The sequence below is a fragment of the Mustela nigripes genome, chromosome X, assembly GCF_022355385.1.
Source record: "Mustela nigripes isolate SB6536 chromosome X, MUSNIG.SB6536, whole genome shotgun sequence".
Lineage (NCBI taxonomy): Eukaryota > Metazoa > Chordata > Mammalia > Carnivora > Mustelidae > Mustela > Mustela nigripes.
Genome location: NC_081575.1, coordinates 20,655,631 through 20,674,617, shown reverse-complemented (window position 1 = coordinate 20,674,617; position 18,987 = coordinate 20,655,631). Strand labels below are relative to the sequence as shown.

The 18,987-nt window shown below is 38.5% G+C and overlaps 1 protein-coding gene across 3 annotated transcripts in view; it reads left to right on the top strand.

Moving 5' to 3' along the window:
• The window catches only part of OCRL (OCRL inositol polyphosphate-5-phosphatase), a 53,083-nt gene that overhangs the window by 15,663 nt on the left and 18,433 nt on the right, over positions 1-18,987 (top strand). For 2 of the 3 annotated variants that reach the window (XM_059384705.1, XM_059384704.1), the window contains exons 5-16: positions 2,624-2,734; positions 3,158-3,247; positions 3,906-4,026; positions 4,117-4,278; positions 5,067-5,168; positions 6,529-6,643; positions 7,963-8,079; positions 8,182-8,369; positions 10,388-10,499; positions 11,868-11,977; positions 13,459-13,594; positions 18,296-18,406. In XM_059384705.1, coding sequence (XP_059240688.1) covers positions 2,624-2,734; positions 3,158-3,247; positions 3,906-4,026; positions 4,117-4,278; positions 5,067-5,168; positions 6,529-6,643; positions 7,963-8,079; positions 8,182-8,369; positions 10,388-10,499; positions 11,868-11,977; positions 13,459-13,594; positions 18,296-18,406 — 1,475 coding nt within the window. The remainder of the gene's footprint in view (positions 1-2,623; positions 2,735-3,157; positions 3,248-3,905; positions 4,027-4,116; positions 4,279-5,066; positions 5,169-6,528; positions 6,644-7,962; positions 8,080-8,181; positions 8,370-10,387; positions 10,500-11,867; positions 11,978-13,458; positions 13,595-18,295; positions 18,407-18,987) is intronic. The other variant, XM_059384706.1, reaches the window with a different exon arrangement.

Genomic DNA, 18,987 nt, shown 5'->3' with positions numbered 1-18,987 from the left:
CTGGAGAAAGACAGTTAGTTGGATTTCTGAGGGTTGAAAGTTAACCAGGTAGGAGGAACAGGATGGTGAGCAGTAGGTGCTGTGGAAGAACAGTGTGATAAGGCAGTTCTGGACTTTTGCAACAGAGTTTAATGATGACATCTGTTTGACAAAATAGAAAGTGAAAGCAGGAGTTAGCGCATGGATACTAAGAAAGTAGAGAGGATCAGTCGGCTGGAGGTTCCCATATGAGCAAGTAAGCTGGAAGTAACAGGTCAGAATGGGATATTTCAATTAGAGATTTGTGAGGTGATGGTTTCTATGATTAAAAGGTTCAGAGTATATCTGAGAGAAATCCCCGTAGGTACTGAAGGAGCAGGTGGCTGAGATGGTGGGCCAAGGTCATCGGATGAGGAAGTTGAAGATGTTGACTGTGTTTTCTACACTAATTTGTAAGGAATCCAAATTTAAGGCAAGAGTTTGAGTGGCGAGAAAGTCTTAGGAGTTGGGTATTGAATCATAGATTCAGTTGTAGAGAGGATGGTACATGATCTCATAGAGGGAGGAGAGAAGGGAAGAAGTTGGTATAACCCAATGGGTGAACCTAAAAGGAAAAAGGATTTGTCCTGAGGGAGGAGAGGGAATGGTTTGGAGATGGCATTAGGACAAATAAGGACAGCAGTCTTAAATTCCATAGGGTGTGAGAGACCATAAACAGCATCCAGGGACCAGCCACTTCACAGGTGACTCTTTGATTTTCAATTTGGATACACGTTAGAATCACTTGGGGAGTGTTATAAAAACTACCAGTGCCTGAGCCTCACCCTCTGAGATTCTGCTTCATCGGGCTGGGGTGGGACCCAAATGACCATTTTCTAAAAATGTCTCTGGTAAGTTTAACGCAGACATAGTTGAGAATTGCTGAGAGATTGAGAGATTGTTGAGAGAATTACTGAGAGAACAGGGAGTGTTCAGAGAAATTTGTTGATTATAGAGAGGCTAGGGGGTTTTGGAAGGAAAAATAGTAGAAGGTTGGGTCATGGGGTAATTTGTCTTCTTTCCTATGCAACATGGTGAGAGAGTATCCAGTGTTATTTGATAAGCAATTTCTGGAATTTTCTGTTAAATGAGTCAATGTATTTTTTATATTTGCTAAAATATATCTTTCAAGGACTGTGGGAGAGAGATTATGTATTCTTGTTTAAGTTTATATCAGATAGAAACTTATTTTTTAATTTTCTTCTATTTTTTATATAAAGTATCCAAGAAAGGGAGGACTATTTGTGCCCCAAAGGAGGTTTTTCCCTCTATCTTCAAGGCTGTGATAATTGACAGCCTTTATTCATGCCCTTTGTTTTTTCTTTTCCTTATGGTAACACCCTCACTAATGTTCTTATCTGTGGTTCGCTTTGGTGCCTTCTTTCTCACATTTTTCTTTTTTATCTCTTTTCTTCTAATCACTAAGTCTATGAAGATAGAAACAAAGAAATGCAAAGGAAAGAGAGATTCAGAAGTGGATTTCCAACATAAGAAACTAGGATTTTCATTTCATTTTTTCATCTCTTTAATTTACAAGTGTGAGGGAGTCTGGTTCAACAGTTGTCTATTAAATACCTTTTCTCTGTGAAGTCTGACAGCGTTGTCGCCAGTAATGTAACCAATCATCCTGGGTTGCCTGGGACTTGCCCAGTCTTAGCTTTGAAAGTCCTGAGTCCTGAGAAGCCCTTCAGTTCCAGACAACCCTAGGAGATCATCGTAAATGTTGTGTTGGATTTCCTGTATGTGCAGCCCCACTTCTTGCTCTCAAGGAACTTACGGTTTCCAGGGGCATGAGAAAACAATACATGTACTAAATCAGTTAAAATAAGAATATAAACAAGCACATAGGTTTCCTGGATTAGCATATCCAGAAGATTGATACATATAACTAGGGCATCAGAAAAGGGGAGACAGTATGTTATATACATAAGAAACTAATGTTCTAGATCACTTTGCTGCTAATTATTGCTATTTTCCAATTGGCTATGCTTGAACCAGACCACTCCTGGCCATAGGTCATTATATTGCTGTCATACATTCATTCAAAACATGCACCACTTTTTACTTTTTACTTCTTTTCATAATAATTCAAACCAACTCCACTATTCTTTTCTTTTAAAATTAGTTTGTAAATTCAATTGCCTAAGTACAGTCAATACCCAGGAGCAAACCATCTTGTTTTCTTTATTCCCTTTATGCTTCAGATACTCTTACTATATAATCTGGATTTGAAATGGTAGGAATTTCCAACTGGGAGATGGGAGGAGGGTGGGTGGGGAAGTGATCTTTTGTTAGAATTTGGTCCCTGCACTGACATTGGGGACCTATATCAGAACATAGGAAAACTGTTTTCAGTATGAATCCTATCACTATAATTGGGCTGCTGATTGACACAGTTCATCAGCCCTTTAGATTTCCTCCCCTTATTGTTCCCCCACCCACCCACCCACCCAATCCCCTGATCCTATAGGCATGTTTCCTACATTAGAGGTCTTAGAATTTTTGTGATCTGGACCTTCTCCTGCTCAACTGTTAAGTTGAGAGAATGACCCCAAGAAAGCATGTATTCCATAGTTATATGTGTGTGGATTTCACTTCTTTTTAGGTGGCTGCAAAATTCGGATTCAGGGAGATCAGACCAGAGAGCGGCGCTTTGAAATCCCTGATGAGGAACACTGTCTGAAGTTCCTCTCGGAGGTCTTTGCTGCTCAGGAAGGTAAGTCAAGACTCAGAAGTTTTCTTTCTGTTCTTTGAATGGCAGTGAAATTCTGACATGCTGATGCAGAGGCAAGCAGCCATTAGCAAAGTACCTCACCCCTTCAGTCTGCAGTGCTGATTTTTCTGCTTTCAGGAATGAACCGAGGGTTAGGTTAGGGAACAAGTCTATTCAGCTATAAGGACACTGAGCCCTTTTCCAGAGTCTTCAGTGTCACAGCATGGACAGCTTACTGAAGACTATCATCCTCCTTCTGCTCCCGGATGACCCCAGAGCTGCCCTCCCTCTCTTTGTCTCTTCCTTTACGTTTAAGAGAGCTGCTGGGTCCTGCATTTGAGGACTGCTGAGTAAATGGCTTTTGATTATGATAAATTCCACTCAGTGAAGGGCTCCCGTTTCTGACCATGACTTTTATCTCTCTAGCTCAGTCACAACTTCTTGTTCCAGAGCAAAAGGACTCATCTAGCTGGTACCAGAAGTTAGACACTAAGGACAAACCTTCTGTTTTTTCAGGTACTGAAAAGATTCTCTTTTGCCTGGTTGCTATGATCATTGCAGAGTAAATAGGTTTCATCTGGACAGATAAGACAATGTCAATCCCAGACACTTTCTGCTATGAAGTGGTTTTACTGAGTCCATGCCCATTGACTGATGTTCATTCTTGATCCTTTCTGCGGCATGTTATCTCCTCCGGAGCCTGCTTAGCAGTGTGGTAAAAATTGCAGGCTCCAGGGCCAAACTGCTTGGGTTTAAACCCCAATTTTGTGACTTGCTAGTTATGTATAACCTTGGTCAACTTACTCAACAATGCTGAGCTTCCATTTCTTTTTCTGTAACATGGGAAGATTTTTAATAGTACTGGCTTCATGGGTCTTTATGATAATTAAAGGAGATAATGATATAATCCTTTATATCAAAGAGGCATTATGCTAAGTCTTTAGTAAATGTTAGCTATTAATATTCAGATTCCAAATTAATGTAACTTGTTATTGTTCTAGTTAGTATGTCAAGTCTTTCAGGGTATCCCTATGGTACCTCTCTATTTGGTAATGACATTGAGCAAATAGTGATCAAATTAATACCACTGATCAAAGAAAAGCTCTGTCTATCCTGGATAAACTGGATGTTATCTTTATTTTTTCCCCCTTTGACTCTGGGTTCTGTGTACTAGGGCTTCTTGGATTTGAGGATAATTTTTCATCTATGAATTTGGACAAGAAAATTAATTCACAAAATCATCCTACAGGGATTCATCGGGAACCCCCTCCACCACCCCCTTCAGTGAATAGAATGTAAGTCCTGTGTCAAAACATGTTTCCCATTTAGGAGACTTTTTTTTTATTATAGGCAGTTTCACTTTTGAAATTCTTGTTATTTGCTAGGCTTCCACGTGACAAAGAAGCTTCTAACAAGGAACAGCCCAAAGTGACCAACACTATGCGGAAGCTCTTTGTACCAAATACCCAGGCTGGGCAGCGGGAGGGCCTCATCAAACATATCCTGGCAAAGCGAGAGAAAGAATATGTCAACATTCAGAATTTCAGGTTAGTCTCTCTTCTACTTACTGAGGTATGGCATACAAATGGCTATATGTTTTTTAAGGTATTATTTTAATTAATAATTACTATTTTTAATTTAATAAATTTTATTATTCTGGTGTGCAAAGTAGCAGCACCTCTCTTTGTTGTTTGTGAACAACACGTACCCTTAATAGTCCAAGATTCTGGTCCCATCTGCTATCCCAGTATGCCTCATTTGTCCTAATTCAATTATAACTGTATCCCCTATGCTAAAACCTGTAGTTCCTCATATTCCCCATGATGCTTATTTTTGTGTGTAAACAGTTAAGACAATTATATTCTGCTATCCCCCTTAATACTGTATCTGCCTCAACAGAATTTCCTACACAGATGTCCTTGTAATCCTTCGGGAAGTGAGTTTTTGGATTCAGTTACAGCTCCTTATGGAACAGTTATCCACATTAGATGTATTTACAGCCTGAAGATACCTTTTTCCCATCCACAAGCTCTCCAAGTATAAGTTTGGGTGGAGTTTAATTGACAGGAAATGTGGTAGAGCAATTAACTTTGCATTTTTAAAATAGAGACCTGGTTCCTTTCTGTGGGTTCACCTACCTAATGTAAACTTCAGAGAATTGAGCCCACTGCCTTTGTGTTCTACATGTGAGAGCATTTCTTATATGTATAGCAGAACATTTTGAGAAATTATGTTGGTTTATTGTGAACATACCCTTGTATGAAAATGATGAGAGAACTTCAATGGTTCATACTTAACCCTCATTTTCAAATAATTTTTTGGTGTTGTGTATTAGATTTTTTGTTGGAACGTGGAACGTGAATGGCCAGTCTCCAGATAGTGAGTTGGAACCTTGGCTGAACTGTGATTCAAATCCTCCTGATATCTACTGTATTGGGTAAAGAACACATCTGGAATTTCATTTTGGCTATATCTTTGATATTAGTTTCCGTGACATTTTGTCCTCCTTTTGCTTTTTTAACTGTTTGGTAAAAACTCACCTTAGACTATATGTGAGAATTAACTTGTGGGTCAAATTTATGAGATAAGAAAGGAATGATACCTGAAATGGTGAAGGGAAACATCTAGTCCTCTCAAAATGCAAAGAAAACTGCTTTCTTAATAGAAACAGACTTGAGGTCAAGTCCAACAGTGATTATTCCTAGAATATATAAACAAAGCTCCATTGTTGTCCCTTGTGGAGGTTTTTTGTTTTTTGTTTATGTTTTACATAGTCTTTGCGTATATTTTTTGGAGACAATACTATTTTAATTTTTCTATGGAAGACAATGTCAGATTTACAAAAGTAAAGATTAGTTTTTTTGACATTGATCTTTGGCAAGATTCTTATGCATATTTTTTAAATTTATTTTTTAAGTTTTTATTAACATATAATGTATTATTTGTTTCAGGAGTACAGGTCTGTGAATCATCAGTCTTACACAATTCACAGCATTCACCATAGCACATGCTCTCCCCGATGTCCATAACCCAGCCACCCTATTCCTCCCACCCCCTACCAGCAACCCTCAGTTTGTTTCCTTTTTTTAAAAAAGATTTTATTTATTTATTTGACAGGCAGAGATGACAAGTAGGCAGAGGCCGCCAGAGAAGGCTGGGGGGTAGGCAGACTCCCTGCCTAGGAGAGAGCAGGCTGCCAATGTGAGGCTCAGTTCCAGGACCCTGAGATCATGACCTGAGCTGAAGGCAGAGGCTTAACCCACTGAGCCACCCAGGCACCACTCTCAGTTTGTTTCCTGAGATTAAGAGTCTCTTATGGTTTGTCTCTCTCCCCGGTCCCCTCTTGTTTCATTTTTTCCTCCCTTCACCCCACGACCTCCCCGCATATACTTTTTAAAAAAAAATTTATTATGGGAGAGAGAGTGCATAAAAACTGGGGAGGGGCAGGGAGAGGGAGCATCTTTGAGCAGCATAGCCACTGAGCAGGGGTCCCAGGACCCTGAGATCATGAACTGAGCTGAAATCAAAAGTCAGCTGCTCAACCAATTGAACCACCTAGGTGCCCCCGCCCCCTTTTTAAGATTTATTTTGCATAGCCAGTGCATATACTTATAGAGGATCTTTTGAAAAAGAAAGCTGCTTGTCCTTACTGATCACCTGGGTCAATAGAGCAGTTCTATAAAAATTTGTCTCTTTCCCCATTCCCTTTTCACCTAATATCTCAGAAAATGGGAAAGGAGGAAGACAGAGAGAATTATGGGAGATGTATAGATCTCATGTCTTTTTGTTTTTTTCAGATTCCAAGAGCTGGACTTGAGCACAGAAGCCTTTTTCTACTTTGAATCTGTGAAAGAACAAGAGTGGTCCATGGCTGTGGAGAGAGGTTTGCATTCCAAAGCCAAGTATAAAAAAGTAAGCTGCATTTCATTTTCTTTTTTAATATACAACTGAATAGAACTCCCTATAACTTATTCTGTTATCTATAATTTGTTCCAAAAGAATGGTTTAATTGACTTTTTCCCTGAGTGTAATACTGCAATGGGGTAGACTAATTCTTTACACCTATTTTTCTAGAAAATAATTTTCCTGAGCTTTCTGATGCTATGTTTTCATTGTTTAGGGAGTTTTAAGAGAAAAGAAGAATTTTATTCTCAGAATGATAATTAGCTTAAAATAATTACTTGTAAGGTAACAGTAAGAGTTTAGGATCAGAATTGTTCACTGACATGGTCAGAACTGGATGCTCTATAGAGAAGTAGTTTGAAGCATGTGGGTGCATAGGGTATGCTGTGGAATCAGCAAGAAGTGTTGTAGAATTTAAATGAGTTCTAAAATTTGTTATAAATCAAAAGTAGAGTTGACTTTAGCAAGGTGGGCCAATTTGTTGGTCTTTAGAAAGCAAGTGGTAGAGGCTACCAGAAGAGTTATTTTAATTATATGGCTACCATACAAACCCTTTAAAAGCAGTCATTTGAATATTTTTTATTTACTTCTTCTGACAGTTGATATAGGTAGTAAAAATGCTGAAGGTGTTAACTCCTCTCATATAGGTCACTGATTTAACACATATTTCAGACATATTTCTAGCTCTAGTTCTCAGACTAAAAATAATCAGAATAAAAAAGATTGCTCTTGGGCACCTGGGTGGCTCAGTGGGTTAAAGCCTCTGCCTTCTTCTCAGGTCATGATCCCAGGGTCCTGGGATGGAGCCCCACATCGGGCTCTCTGCTCAGCGGGGAGCCTGCTTCCTCCTCTCTCTCTGCCTGCCTCTCTGCCTGCTTGTGATCTCTGTCAAATAAATAAATAAAATCTTTAAAAAATTAAAAAAAATTAAAAAAAGATTGCTCTTTTATAAATTTTAATATTTTAAGAAATTGGAAATGAGAAACTAAGAAGGAGAAGCAAAAGGAACAAGCTGGGATGGGGTTTTTTATTTGATTTTTTTTAATGCTATCAACTCCTGGTAGATTTATAAGTGTTTAAAATAATGAATCCTAGAGCTGAGTGTACTTGATGTCCCCAAAGACTTTTAACTCCTGCTGGTCAAAGTCAGATAAGAGCTTGCCCAGAGAAATTTTGTTTCCTTTTTATGGGGTTCACTGGGAAATTAGAGGATTTGGATTCATATTTGAGCATCATTAATATCTTCCTGGTGGAAAATCAGTTGTTGGGCAAGTTGTGTGGCAGAGTGGTATTAACATGAACCTTTTCTAACTCCGTGGAACTCATAGGTTCAACTAGTCCGCCTTGTTGGGATGATGCTCCTCATATTTGCCAGAAAGGACCAGTGGCGATATATCCGTGATGTTGCTACAGAAACAGTTGGAACTGGAATCATGGGGAAAATGGCAAGTTACTTTGGAAATGAGCTTGATTATTATTAATGTCCATTTAATGTTTAACTGCTAGTTGTGTCTTTGTACTAACTGAATAATTACTCTTGCTAACAGGGAAACAAAGGTGGGGTAGCTGTGAGATTTGTATTTCACAACACTACCTTTTGCATTGTCAACTCCCACCTGGCTGCCCACGTGGAGGACTTTGAGAGAAGGAATCAAGATTATAAGGACATCTGTGCACGTATGAGTTTTGTGGTCCCAAATCAGACCCTTCCACAGCTGAACATCATGAAACATGAGTGAGTGGTTCAGTCTCCTTTGCCTTTGAATAGTGGGGCTGAGAAGAGAATTTAATAAATGGATAGGAAACTGTGAAGAGTGAAGGATTACCATTTAGGGATTGGGGTCACAAAGAAGATAGGGTTTTTGAGGAATAGCAGATTCATTGAGGCAGAGAAATCGGATTTACTATCAGAGGTAAGATTGGTTCTATTAGTGGCCATATAAGAGTAATGCTGGAGGTGTCTGTCAGCTGGAGTCAGTTTTTATTGTTTTTTTATTATAAAATAGAAATGTCCATTGTAAATATAATAAAAGAAAATTAAAAGTAGAAATCACTCTGCTCTCCCAGCCAGTCTCTCAGAGGAAACTTATATTAACATTACGCTGCGTATCCTGGAACTATGCTGTCCATTGTGACAGCCAGCCATAAGTGGCTATTGGACAATTGAAAGTAGTTAGATCAAATTGAGATGTGCTGTAAACATAAACTGTATACTGTACATGGATTTCAGAGACTTAGTGGGAAAAATGTAAAATACCTCAGTTTTTCAATATTGCTTACATGTTGAAATGATAATCTGGATATATTGACTTAAAGTAAATTTATTGTTAAAGTTATTTTTACTTGTTTCTTTTACTTTTTAAATGCAGCTCCTAAAAAATTTAAAATTACTTCTGTGACATGCATTTTATTTCCTGTGAATAGTGCTATTCTAGAGCTTTCTCTATATGCATACAAACACATGCACACTTATTATGTAGGACTATATCATCCTATTATTGTGGCTCTCTTTCCAAGTCAGTGTGTATGTGTGTGTGTGTCTGTGTATTACATTACCCATATTAATGTATATATTTTGTATATACTATGTATATGTATATGTATATTCTTATTAGTGGCTGTGAATCATCAAGAATAGGGGCAATGGAGATTTAGACAACAGTGGATCAGTATGATAATATGGGAGAAAGGTTCATGGAGAATAGGACAAGGACAGAAGCAGAAATCAGTTGAGGGATGGATTGGGTGGTAGGAAATGAATAATTGTCAAGAAATTAACAATGGTAATTGAAATTCTGAGAGTGGTTTGAGATGGGAATTAGTAGGAAAACAAAAGATAATTTAGGATATTAGCATCAACAGAGTGGGGTAATTGAGGAAAGAATAGGGAAGGGTAGTGATATTAGCCTGTTTCTGTATTATCTTAACAATTAGGATCATATACAATTCTGTATCATGGCAGTAAAAAGTCAAGGCCTTGACATTAATAAACAGTTGCCCTGAAATTCCTTAAATTTGTTTCCTCAGAATTCCAGAAATTTCATGTTGCATTTAAGATTGCCAAAGAGACCCGATTCAGGACTTGGGATAGCTCACAAGGAGAACCCCTTTTAGTGTAGTAATTTCAGGGTTTCCCCATGGGGGCTCTCAGCACATGTAAGGGCCTGTTGCTGTGATTGGGAGATTAAGAATCCTGTGGCAAGCCAGTCTTCCTCCTGTCTGCGACTTGGACTGTGGATCTGGGACAGGGATAGGAAGGTTGGCTATAGTGGGGAGCTGTGGACCTACTTTTGCTAGGGTCCTGACTGGGAGAGCTGTCATTCAGACCATGCATACCTTAGTGGAGAGCCTGCAGAATGTCAGGGCTCAGAGAGGCAGAAAATGTTCAGATTCTTTTCCCCTGGAGACCTGGCAGGCAGCCAGACAAAATTTTGGCACTAGTCCAGCAAATAAACTACATGCTTCTTTTAGGCAGTTAACTCCTTGGCTTCTGAATCCCACACATGATACTGTATTTCCCTATCTTTGTTCTTCATGTATGGAATACCTATCTTCCCACCTATTTGGTAATCCCTGGGCCTTCTCAGGTGTTGGTAGTACTTACCTTTGAAGGATAAGTTGTAGCTTAAACCCTTTGTCTCAGGTAGTGATAAGTGAATCCTTATCAATAATCTATCTAGTTTTTTTTCCTCTCCATTTTCTCTTTTTATGCTAATTATTGCTACTCCTATTTATGTATTTCTTGATCTTCAGTGTTGTCATCTGGTTGGGAGATTTGAACTATAGACTTTGTATGCCTGATGCCAATGAAGTGAAGAGTCTTATTAACAAGAATGACCTTCAGAGACTCTTGAAATTTGACCAGGTAAGTAAATTTTCATGTTATAGGCACTTTCCTAAATGGCAGACAGTATTGTTAGGTTTATGAGATATGTGGGTGGCAGGTGTGTCTTACTCTAGGAATAGATGGAAAGGTCTCATTGTCCTGAGAAAACATATGACTAGTAATACACACAAGGTTTGTAGTGCTTTTATGAAGTGCTTGGATAGGAACAGGAGAGATAAAAAGTAAATACAACATTTGTTCATTGTCTTTATCAAGAAGAGATTTCAGAGATTTATATAAATAAGTTGGAGAATGGGTGGGGTTAATTGGAGAGTACTTCCTGGAGGAAGTGGGCCTTCAGCTATGCTGATGTGGTTTGGCAGATGGAACAGGGAGAGTTGCTGTGTGATTTCTTGGCAGGCTTAGCAGCAGTGTGGAGGTAAAAGAGGGAGGCCCTGTGAGGAGATTGGGAAGAACGGAAGAGAAGTTTGGGATAAATAACACAGACCGTGGTCTAATAGGAACTGATTGAGAAGTTGGGGCTATCTGGCTTATCAGTGTTAAAACCTGTAGGAAAAGCATTGATTCAGTAACATTTATTCAAGTTTTCTGTAAATTTTCCTGGAACCTGGCACATGACTTGAATTTTTACTTCAGCTTCTGGATACTGGTTGCTAAAAGTGAATGCTTCTCATGGAGGAAGAGAATGTTTCGATTTGATTTTAATGTCTTTAAATCCTTATGTAAGCCTTTTTGACCTTCAGACATAGTAAAAATTTAGGAGTTCTGTAGTTGAATGGTTTTTTTATAGTGAGCCTTTTTTGGCTGTTTCTTTCTTCATATTGAGGTTGGCTGGTGGATTTTTTTGCATTTCTTCCTCTGTCATGCTTCCAAAGGGGGTACAGTTGGAATAAATTCTGAATCTTATGTAATTCTGGAAAAGTATTTGAGTGAGGATAACTTTCAGAATGATCCATAACGATTCACTGAATTTTGGCTTTTGGAGTTATCCATTCGTTTGTGTGTATGTGTCCAAATTCACTGAATTTGGCTTTTGGAGTTATCCACACATTTGTGTGGATGTGTGTTTTTAAGTTAAAATTTTGCTAGATGGTTCCTGTCCCATTTGGGAGAACTTTAGATTATTCATATTTCATTTTTCCATTCTACCTGATGACTGTTAGCAATAAAAAATTAGCGATGTGTTCATAATGAGCATCCTATCTGTGGGTGAGTTTAGATGCTATGGGAATGGCAAGATTTTAATTCACAAGGTACAGAAATTTCATTTATATATCTGATAGTTGGAAAGGCTATGGAACTAGTCAGAAATGGATGATCAACCTGATTATCACTTTTATTAAGATGGTGTTACCCTGCTTATGTGATGCTTCTTTCCATCTCTAGCTAAATATTCAGCGCACACAGAAAAAAGCTTTTGCTGACTTCACCGAAGGTGAAATCAAGTTTATTCCCACTTATAAGTATGACTCTAAAACAGACCGTTGGGATTCCAGGTAAAGTAACAAGACCCTCCTCCCAGAGTGGCTTCAGGCTTGCTTTTATTTCTGTCTGACTACGTTGGTGAAGGGCTAGGAATTTTTTCTGTTATGCCAGAAGCAGATATAAAAACTTAATGGCTCAGTGCTATTACAGAAGAGTTTTTAATTCATGTGAACTTAAAGGTGAGCTTATCTGAAGAAAGTATTACTTCTTCTGTGTCAGAGCTGTTCAAGTTTAATGGGCTGCTTGCAGTGCCTTATTTCTGTCATCTAAACAGACTTAGATTTTTACCTTTCTGATTTCACCCTTATTTCCTTACAGATTATCCTGTTCTGAATGTTTTTTTTTTTCCAAATTGTTTCTCAGCTCCTCAGCTCAGAACACCAGAAAGTGAACCATGATAGGTTCTTCCAGCACAGTGGTTCTCAGCCCTGACTATCCATCAGAATCTCTCGGGGGGACTTTTAAAAATACTGATGCCTGGGCCCAACCTCTGCAACTGCCAGAGAAAGCTAAGAACCACTGTCTGGTGGGAGAAGGGAGCTTTGATTTCCTAATTCCCCCCAGTAAAGCGCCCCTGTCAGTATGTTCCTGGTAACTGTCTTCTACCTGCTATCTCTTCATTTCCTATCTGGCTGAGCCCAGAAGCTTGAAAGAGAAAATCCCTGGGCATATTCAGCTTCTGTAGACTCAGAGCAGTAGGGTATGGTGGAGAGGAGTCTGTATCCTTGTGCCCTGAGGGAGCTGGTCAGCAAGTGAAAAGTGACACTGGCAGAGCTTATGCACTTTACCTTGTTTCTCCCACTCACCTGATTTGAGAGTCAGTTGAAGAGCTACTGATAAGAACTTATTTGTGTCACTTCTGGATCAGGTGTACAAGGTGTTGCTTATTTTAATATAATGATGAATAGGTTTTGTCGCTAACCTTAGTAATCTATGGGCTGTTATATGTTCAGACTTGCATGCTTGGTTAGTTCATCTCTATCTGAAGAAGCTAGACTTTCATGAAAGTCTAGGTTTAAAGGAGAAATCTCTACTATTATTTATCTCCAGAAATTAAGCCCAGTCTTGGAATATAGGATTGGATTTTTAGATTTTTATTAGTTGTCTGTCTCTATGAAATGTCATTGCAGTTCATCGAGCAAAGTGCTGAATATAGTCCTGACCTTCTGAGGATATTTTAAGAAGAGGCTATTATATTTTCCCCTGGGACAGTGTTGTTGAAGTTGTAATGTGAATTTTGGGAGCACTGTTTATTCATTCATTAAACAACTATTCATTGAACACCTACTTTGCACAAGATAATGTGCTAGAGGTTGGGAATTCAGTGGCAAACAAGCAGACACAGACCCTTTATAGAGCTTGAATATAGGGAATATTATATAGGGAATATTATAGTTGGGATCATTAAGAAAGAGAAGCATATAAAAAAGGACCTAACCCAGGTCTGAACCAGTGTGGTATGATCCCTTTAAATGTCTTTCTTTATTTGCAGTGGGAAATGTCGGGTTCCAGCCTGGTGTGACCGGATTCTTTGGAGAGGAACAAATGTTAATCAGCTTCATTACCGGAGTCATATGGAACTAAAAACCAGTGACCACAAGCCTGTTAGCGCCCTCTTCCATATTGGGGTAAAAACTTGTTTGTTCGTTTATTTGTGTGTGTGTGTGTGTGTGTTAGGTATTCTTAAAACATCGTTTAGACTCAAAAGAGTTCAGTAGTTCAGTGAGCCCTAAATGTTACCATAACCAGATAATCGTTTGCAACATTGAGAAATTAGTGCCCTCAATCCTCCTAAATGCTGTCCATATGCTTCTTAATGTGCTAGGCCTTTTAGTGACACAGATGTTTCTTATGCTGCATAATGGCTGGGTGGTAACCTTAGACTCCTACTAAAGTTGTTATACATAAGGAAGAACTGGAAGCTACGTTTTAAAGGATGAGTAGCCTCTCATCAGATAAATAAGAAGGGAAGCCCTGGGAGAGAGGTTCCAGGTGAAGGGGTGGGGACAGCAAGAGCAAAGGCGTTTGACTGGGTGGCATACAAACACTTCTGTATCTTACCTTAAAAGGCATGTTGCCAGCCATACTATTAGTGAAATTTGCTGTCCAGGAGCACAAGTTTTAAATTTTTTAAAAGAGTTATTTATTTATCTTAGAGAAAAAGAGAGCCTGAGCAGGAGGGGCAGAGAGAGAGAGAGAGAGAGAATCCCAAGCAGATCCCATGCCAAGTGTGTGGAGTCCGGTATGGGGCTCTATCCCAGGATCCCAAGATCATGACCTGAGCAGGAACCAAGAGTCAGACACTTAACCAACTGTACCACCCAGGCGCCCCCAGGAGCACAAGTTTTAAAATTTTTCTTTAACTGTTGCATCCTGGGCTGGCTTGATGGCCAGTCATTTAATTTTTTTGTCTCTGATGTGAGTAGTTTTTGTCTTCACTTGTATATTTTAGCTGCATGTTAATGGTATGTAGGTTATGTCTTGGGATCTTACTGATTTATTACAGCTAGTACATTTAGATTATTTCTTGTAGATTTTCCAGACCTCCAGTCCTGTAATCTGTCAGAATCTATAAAGTGCAGTGCTTGATAGGGTGGACTTTAGAGATGGACTGCTTAGATTTGCATCCCAGTTCAACGACTTCCTAACTCTGTAACCCTGGAAAACATATGTAACAGCCCTGTGCCTCAGTTTCCTCCTCTATAAAATGGAGATAACAATGGTACTTACTTATGAGGATTGATGAGGTAAAGACATGTGAAGAACATAATAGATGTATATTTGATTCTTTTGGCTTTTCAGATTATCACCAACATGTCTTGTCCTACTCCTGTCTTAAAGGGTAATGACTTTGGGGTATTTCCTTTATTTATAGAATTAGTTCTTAGTCTCAGAAAAGAATCTAAATTTTATCGAGGCAGTTGTGACTTGAGTTTTGTCCATTTTGAAATTTTAAAATAATAATATTTCTCAAATAGTAGCTAGTATGTGCCAGGGACTATAATGAAAATTTTATACACATCTCATTTACTCCTCACAACAGTACTTTGAGTTAAATATTTCTCATTTAACAGATGAGCAAATGGAGAACTGATGAGATTAAATAACTTCTTTACATGCATTCAACTAGAAGGAGAGCTAAGATTCAAATCTTGTCTGTTTAACTCCCAAGCCTATAGGTGTTCTTTCCACTAACCCCATAATGCCTCTATAGTTCAAAGAACTTATTAACTAGATAAACCTTTAGATAACTACTTTTACCCCACCTAATTTCTTGTTTGTACTTGTGGTCTGCCCTGTTTTCTTCATTTTAATTCTCTTAAACCATTTTTAAAGATATTATTTATTTATTTATTTGACACAGAGAGACAACAAGAGAGGGAATAGGAGAGGGAGAGAGAGAAAAAAGCAGGCTCCCTGTGAGCAGGGAGCCCTATGTGAGCCTTGATCCCAGGACCCTGGGATCATGACCTGAGCCAAGAAGGCAGACGCTTAACTACTGAGGCACCCAGTTGCCCTCCCTCTCTTGATCCATTTTTAAAAGGATGTCTTTCCCCAGACACTAACCTTTTTGGTTTAATCAGCTATGCTTGGCTTTTTTGTTTGTATTTCTTTTAAGAACTTTGGAATATTTGTAATAGTCTACACATATTAATCCAGAGCTCCCAGCAGGATATTTAAAAATTTTCCATGCTTCTTGCGTATTTTTGTGTATCTTTAATAAAGGTCTACCTTTCTAGTTTTTAATACTACTTAAATTGCACAGGAATTCAAAGGTGCTTTTTCTTTAAAATAAAAAAATATATAAGCAAAATTTACAGATAAGTCTGGAGTTCTTCAGCCCCTGTTCTATCCTGCACTCCCACCTTTGCCCAAAAGCCCCACTTCCCCGCCAGGCCAACTGCCATTATGAATTTATATCTTTATAGACCACAGTACTGTAGGTGTTTCTGTGATGATGGAAATGTTATAGATCTATACTGTCCAGTTCAGTACTGTTAACTTTAGGTGGCTCTGGATCACTTGAAGCATGGCTAGTATGATTGAGAGAGCTGAATTTTCTGTTTTATTTAATTTGAAGTAATGTATATTTAAATGTCTGAATGTGGCTTTTGGCTATTATCTTGAACAGCATAGTTCTAGACTTTTGCATATGTTTTTCTGTTGACCCATACACAATAGAGTATTTTTCTATGTGTTGGTGCAAATATTATAGATGGTCTCATACTGTATGTGTTAGTCTGCAACTTGCTTTTTAAAAAAAATTCAGTAGTATGTCTTGGAGAGCTACCCATGTCACTACAGAAAGATCTCGCTCATTGATCATCTCGCTCATTCTTAATTCCTAATTTTGTTGGTAATTTCCTTTTCTAAAGTGGGTGTATCAGGTGGTGATTACATTCTATGTTTTCTTCCCCTTCATTATCCTTGATGTGCCATTAAGGGTTATGATCATGATAACCCACTGAGGAAAGATTTTAAATTTTATTTAGTAACCACCCCATATTTTGGTTTCTTGGGGATGCTATGATTAGAGGCTTTAAAAAACACATTATATATATATTTATTTATTTATTTATTTGACAGACAGAGATCTAAAGTAGGCAGAGAGGCAGGGAGAGAGAGAGAGGAGGAAGCAGGCTCCCCACTGAGCAGAGAAGCCGATGCGGGGCTCGATCCCAGGACCCTGGGATCATGACCCAAGCTGAAGGCAGAAGCTTTAACCCACTGAGCCACCCAGGCGCCCCAAAACACATTATATTTTTACCACCACTGTCATCAGTGACTGTTAACAAAGGAACAAAGTGTTCAATGGCCAGTTAACTTTAGAAGACTTGCTGTGGGCTGGCTGAGATTAGGCTGAGATTGGGTTTTCACCCTGGTACTTGGTAATGGGATCTGTTGCGTTAGTTCTGACTTTGGTGGACATAGAAATTGCATAGAGAGCTTTTAAAAACTGAAGTAGGCCAAGGCATCTGTATTTTTAAGACCTACCTGAATTAATCCTGTTGCGTAGCTGGTATTTTGGAAAGGGTCTTGGCAGTAGAGGTCCCTATACAACTTCTGGTATTAACTGGGGCAGGGAGCAACTTAGTTGATCTTTTTGTATCTCTATCTATTCAACTGAGATCAGAAGAATAATACTTGCTTGGGTAGCTTTGCAGATTATTGTGAAAAGATGAGACATGTAAAATACCTCATAAAAAACAAGCTGCAAAATTTTATAAAAATATTTTAAAAGTAAAAAATTTCTCCTAACCTAACACTGTAGTGTGGACTCTGGTGACAGTAGTGATTGCCTGCTCCTCAGTTTTCTAAGTGTTATGGTTTAGATACATAAAACCTTCCCAGTCTTTGAGATATTTGGCTCAGCTTTGATGCTCTTATTTTCCACATTTGATTTATAACTTCTTCTACATGCATCAGTCCTTTCTTCTTTTTGATGTTGAATTTGTGAAGTTTCCTATTCTAAAAAGAAACTGGACTTCAATAAGTTAAAATGCTATGTTAATTATGTTCATTTTTGGCATTGATTTGTATGAAGTTTTAATAGTGGAAAAAAACACAACTATATCAGGAAGCCTGAATGTGCTGTGGGTGATGTTTTTTGATCTATTAGTTGAAATGATTTGTTTGTCCATTGTCATGCTTTTACTCTAATCTAGGGCATTTTGTATTGGCTATTTTCTAAAATGGCCACAGGATCTATTTACTAACATGCCTTTGTCATTATATAATCTGTGTGTTGACGTTATGATTCTTGGCATTGTGCATAGCAGCTAATATAATTAAATGGTTTAATCATTTTTTCTGATGTTTTAATGCTTTGTGATCATTATTAGAAACAGTACTTAGGTATGTTTTGACACTTATTTTGTGCAATGCAAGAAATAATTTCTACCACAATTGTCACATTTCCCCCACCACCAAGTAACAGTGGAGCAAGAAAATGTTCTTCCCAAACATTACTGCCAAGCTTTTTAGTACAGAGGTTTGACTTTCCCAGGAAGTTAACCAATTAACCATACCTTTACCGTAAAGTGGGTATGCTATAATGCTTACTTTAATTTATATTTGTTTTAGTGACATTTTAAAAAAAGACTCATAGAGATTCAAGCTGAGAGCACACAAGACTAAAATAAGATCTGTTTTCTTTGAGGTAAAAGTTGTGGATGGAGCGATATTTCAGAAAGTGTTTGAGGATGTTGTTTGCACCACAGTTTATTTTAAATGATTGCTGTAACAACCCATTTTAAATTATTAGGTAATCTCAAGGGAAGATGAGCTAGGAGCATGTAAGACTGAAAAGAGGGTTTGTTTTCTTTCAGGTGAAGGTTGTGGATGAACGGAGGTATCGGAAAGTGTTTGAAGATATTGTACGGATTATGGACAGGATGGAAAATGACTTCCTTCCTTCCTTAGAACTCAGCAGGAGGGAGGTGAGCAAAAATACATGGCTTCCCTATCTACTGCCCATTGTGGTTAGTCTGGGGGAAGCCATGTTTGGTAGAGGAGGCAACACAGCAAAGTGGTGAAAACCGTGTGTGTTAGAGTCAAACTGCCTCCAGTGATTCAAGCACTATCATTTAGAGGCACTTGTGTAACTCTCTGAGAGCCACAGTTTTCTTTTCTGGTTGAAGGGGTGGTTGTGAGGATTACACGAGTTAATGTGTGTGAAGCTCTTAAAACGGCTCCTGGCATGAAGTACGCCCTCAGATGTTAGCTGCTCTTATTTAATATTTCAGAGTTGCTGACAAATTCGTATGTCAGGAACCAGGGCTTACTTTGTCATGGGATGGATGTCCTGACCCCAGGTTGGGTTACCCTCTTAGGTTCTCAGGAACCATTAGAGTAGCCTAGAGAAGGAGCAAGAGCTGTGTCATTCCTCCTCTGCTGGTGTGAATACTACAGGAAATGAGAGGGCATCATGTCCAGCTGGCTCAGCTGGTGAATGCATACAGCAGTTGCACACCTGGTTAATAATTACTTTATTCTTTATTCATATTCTCTATGGAATAAT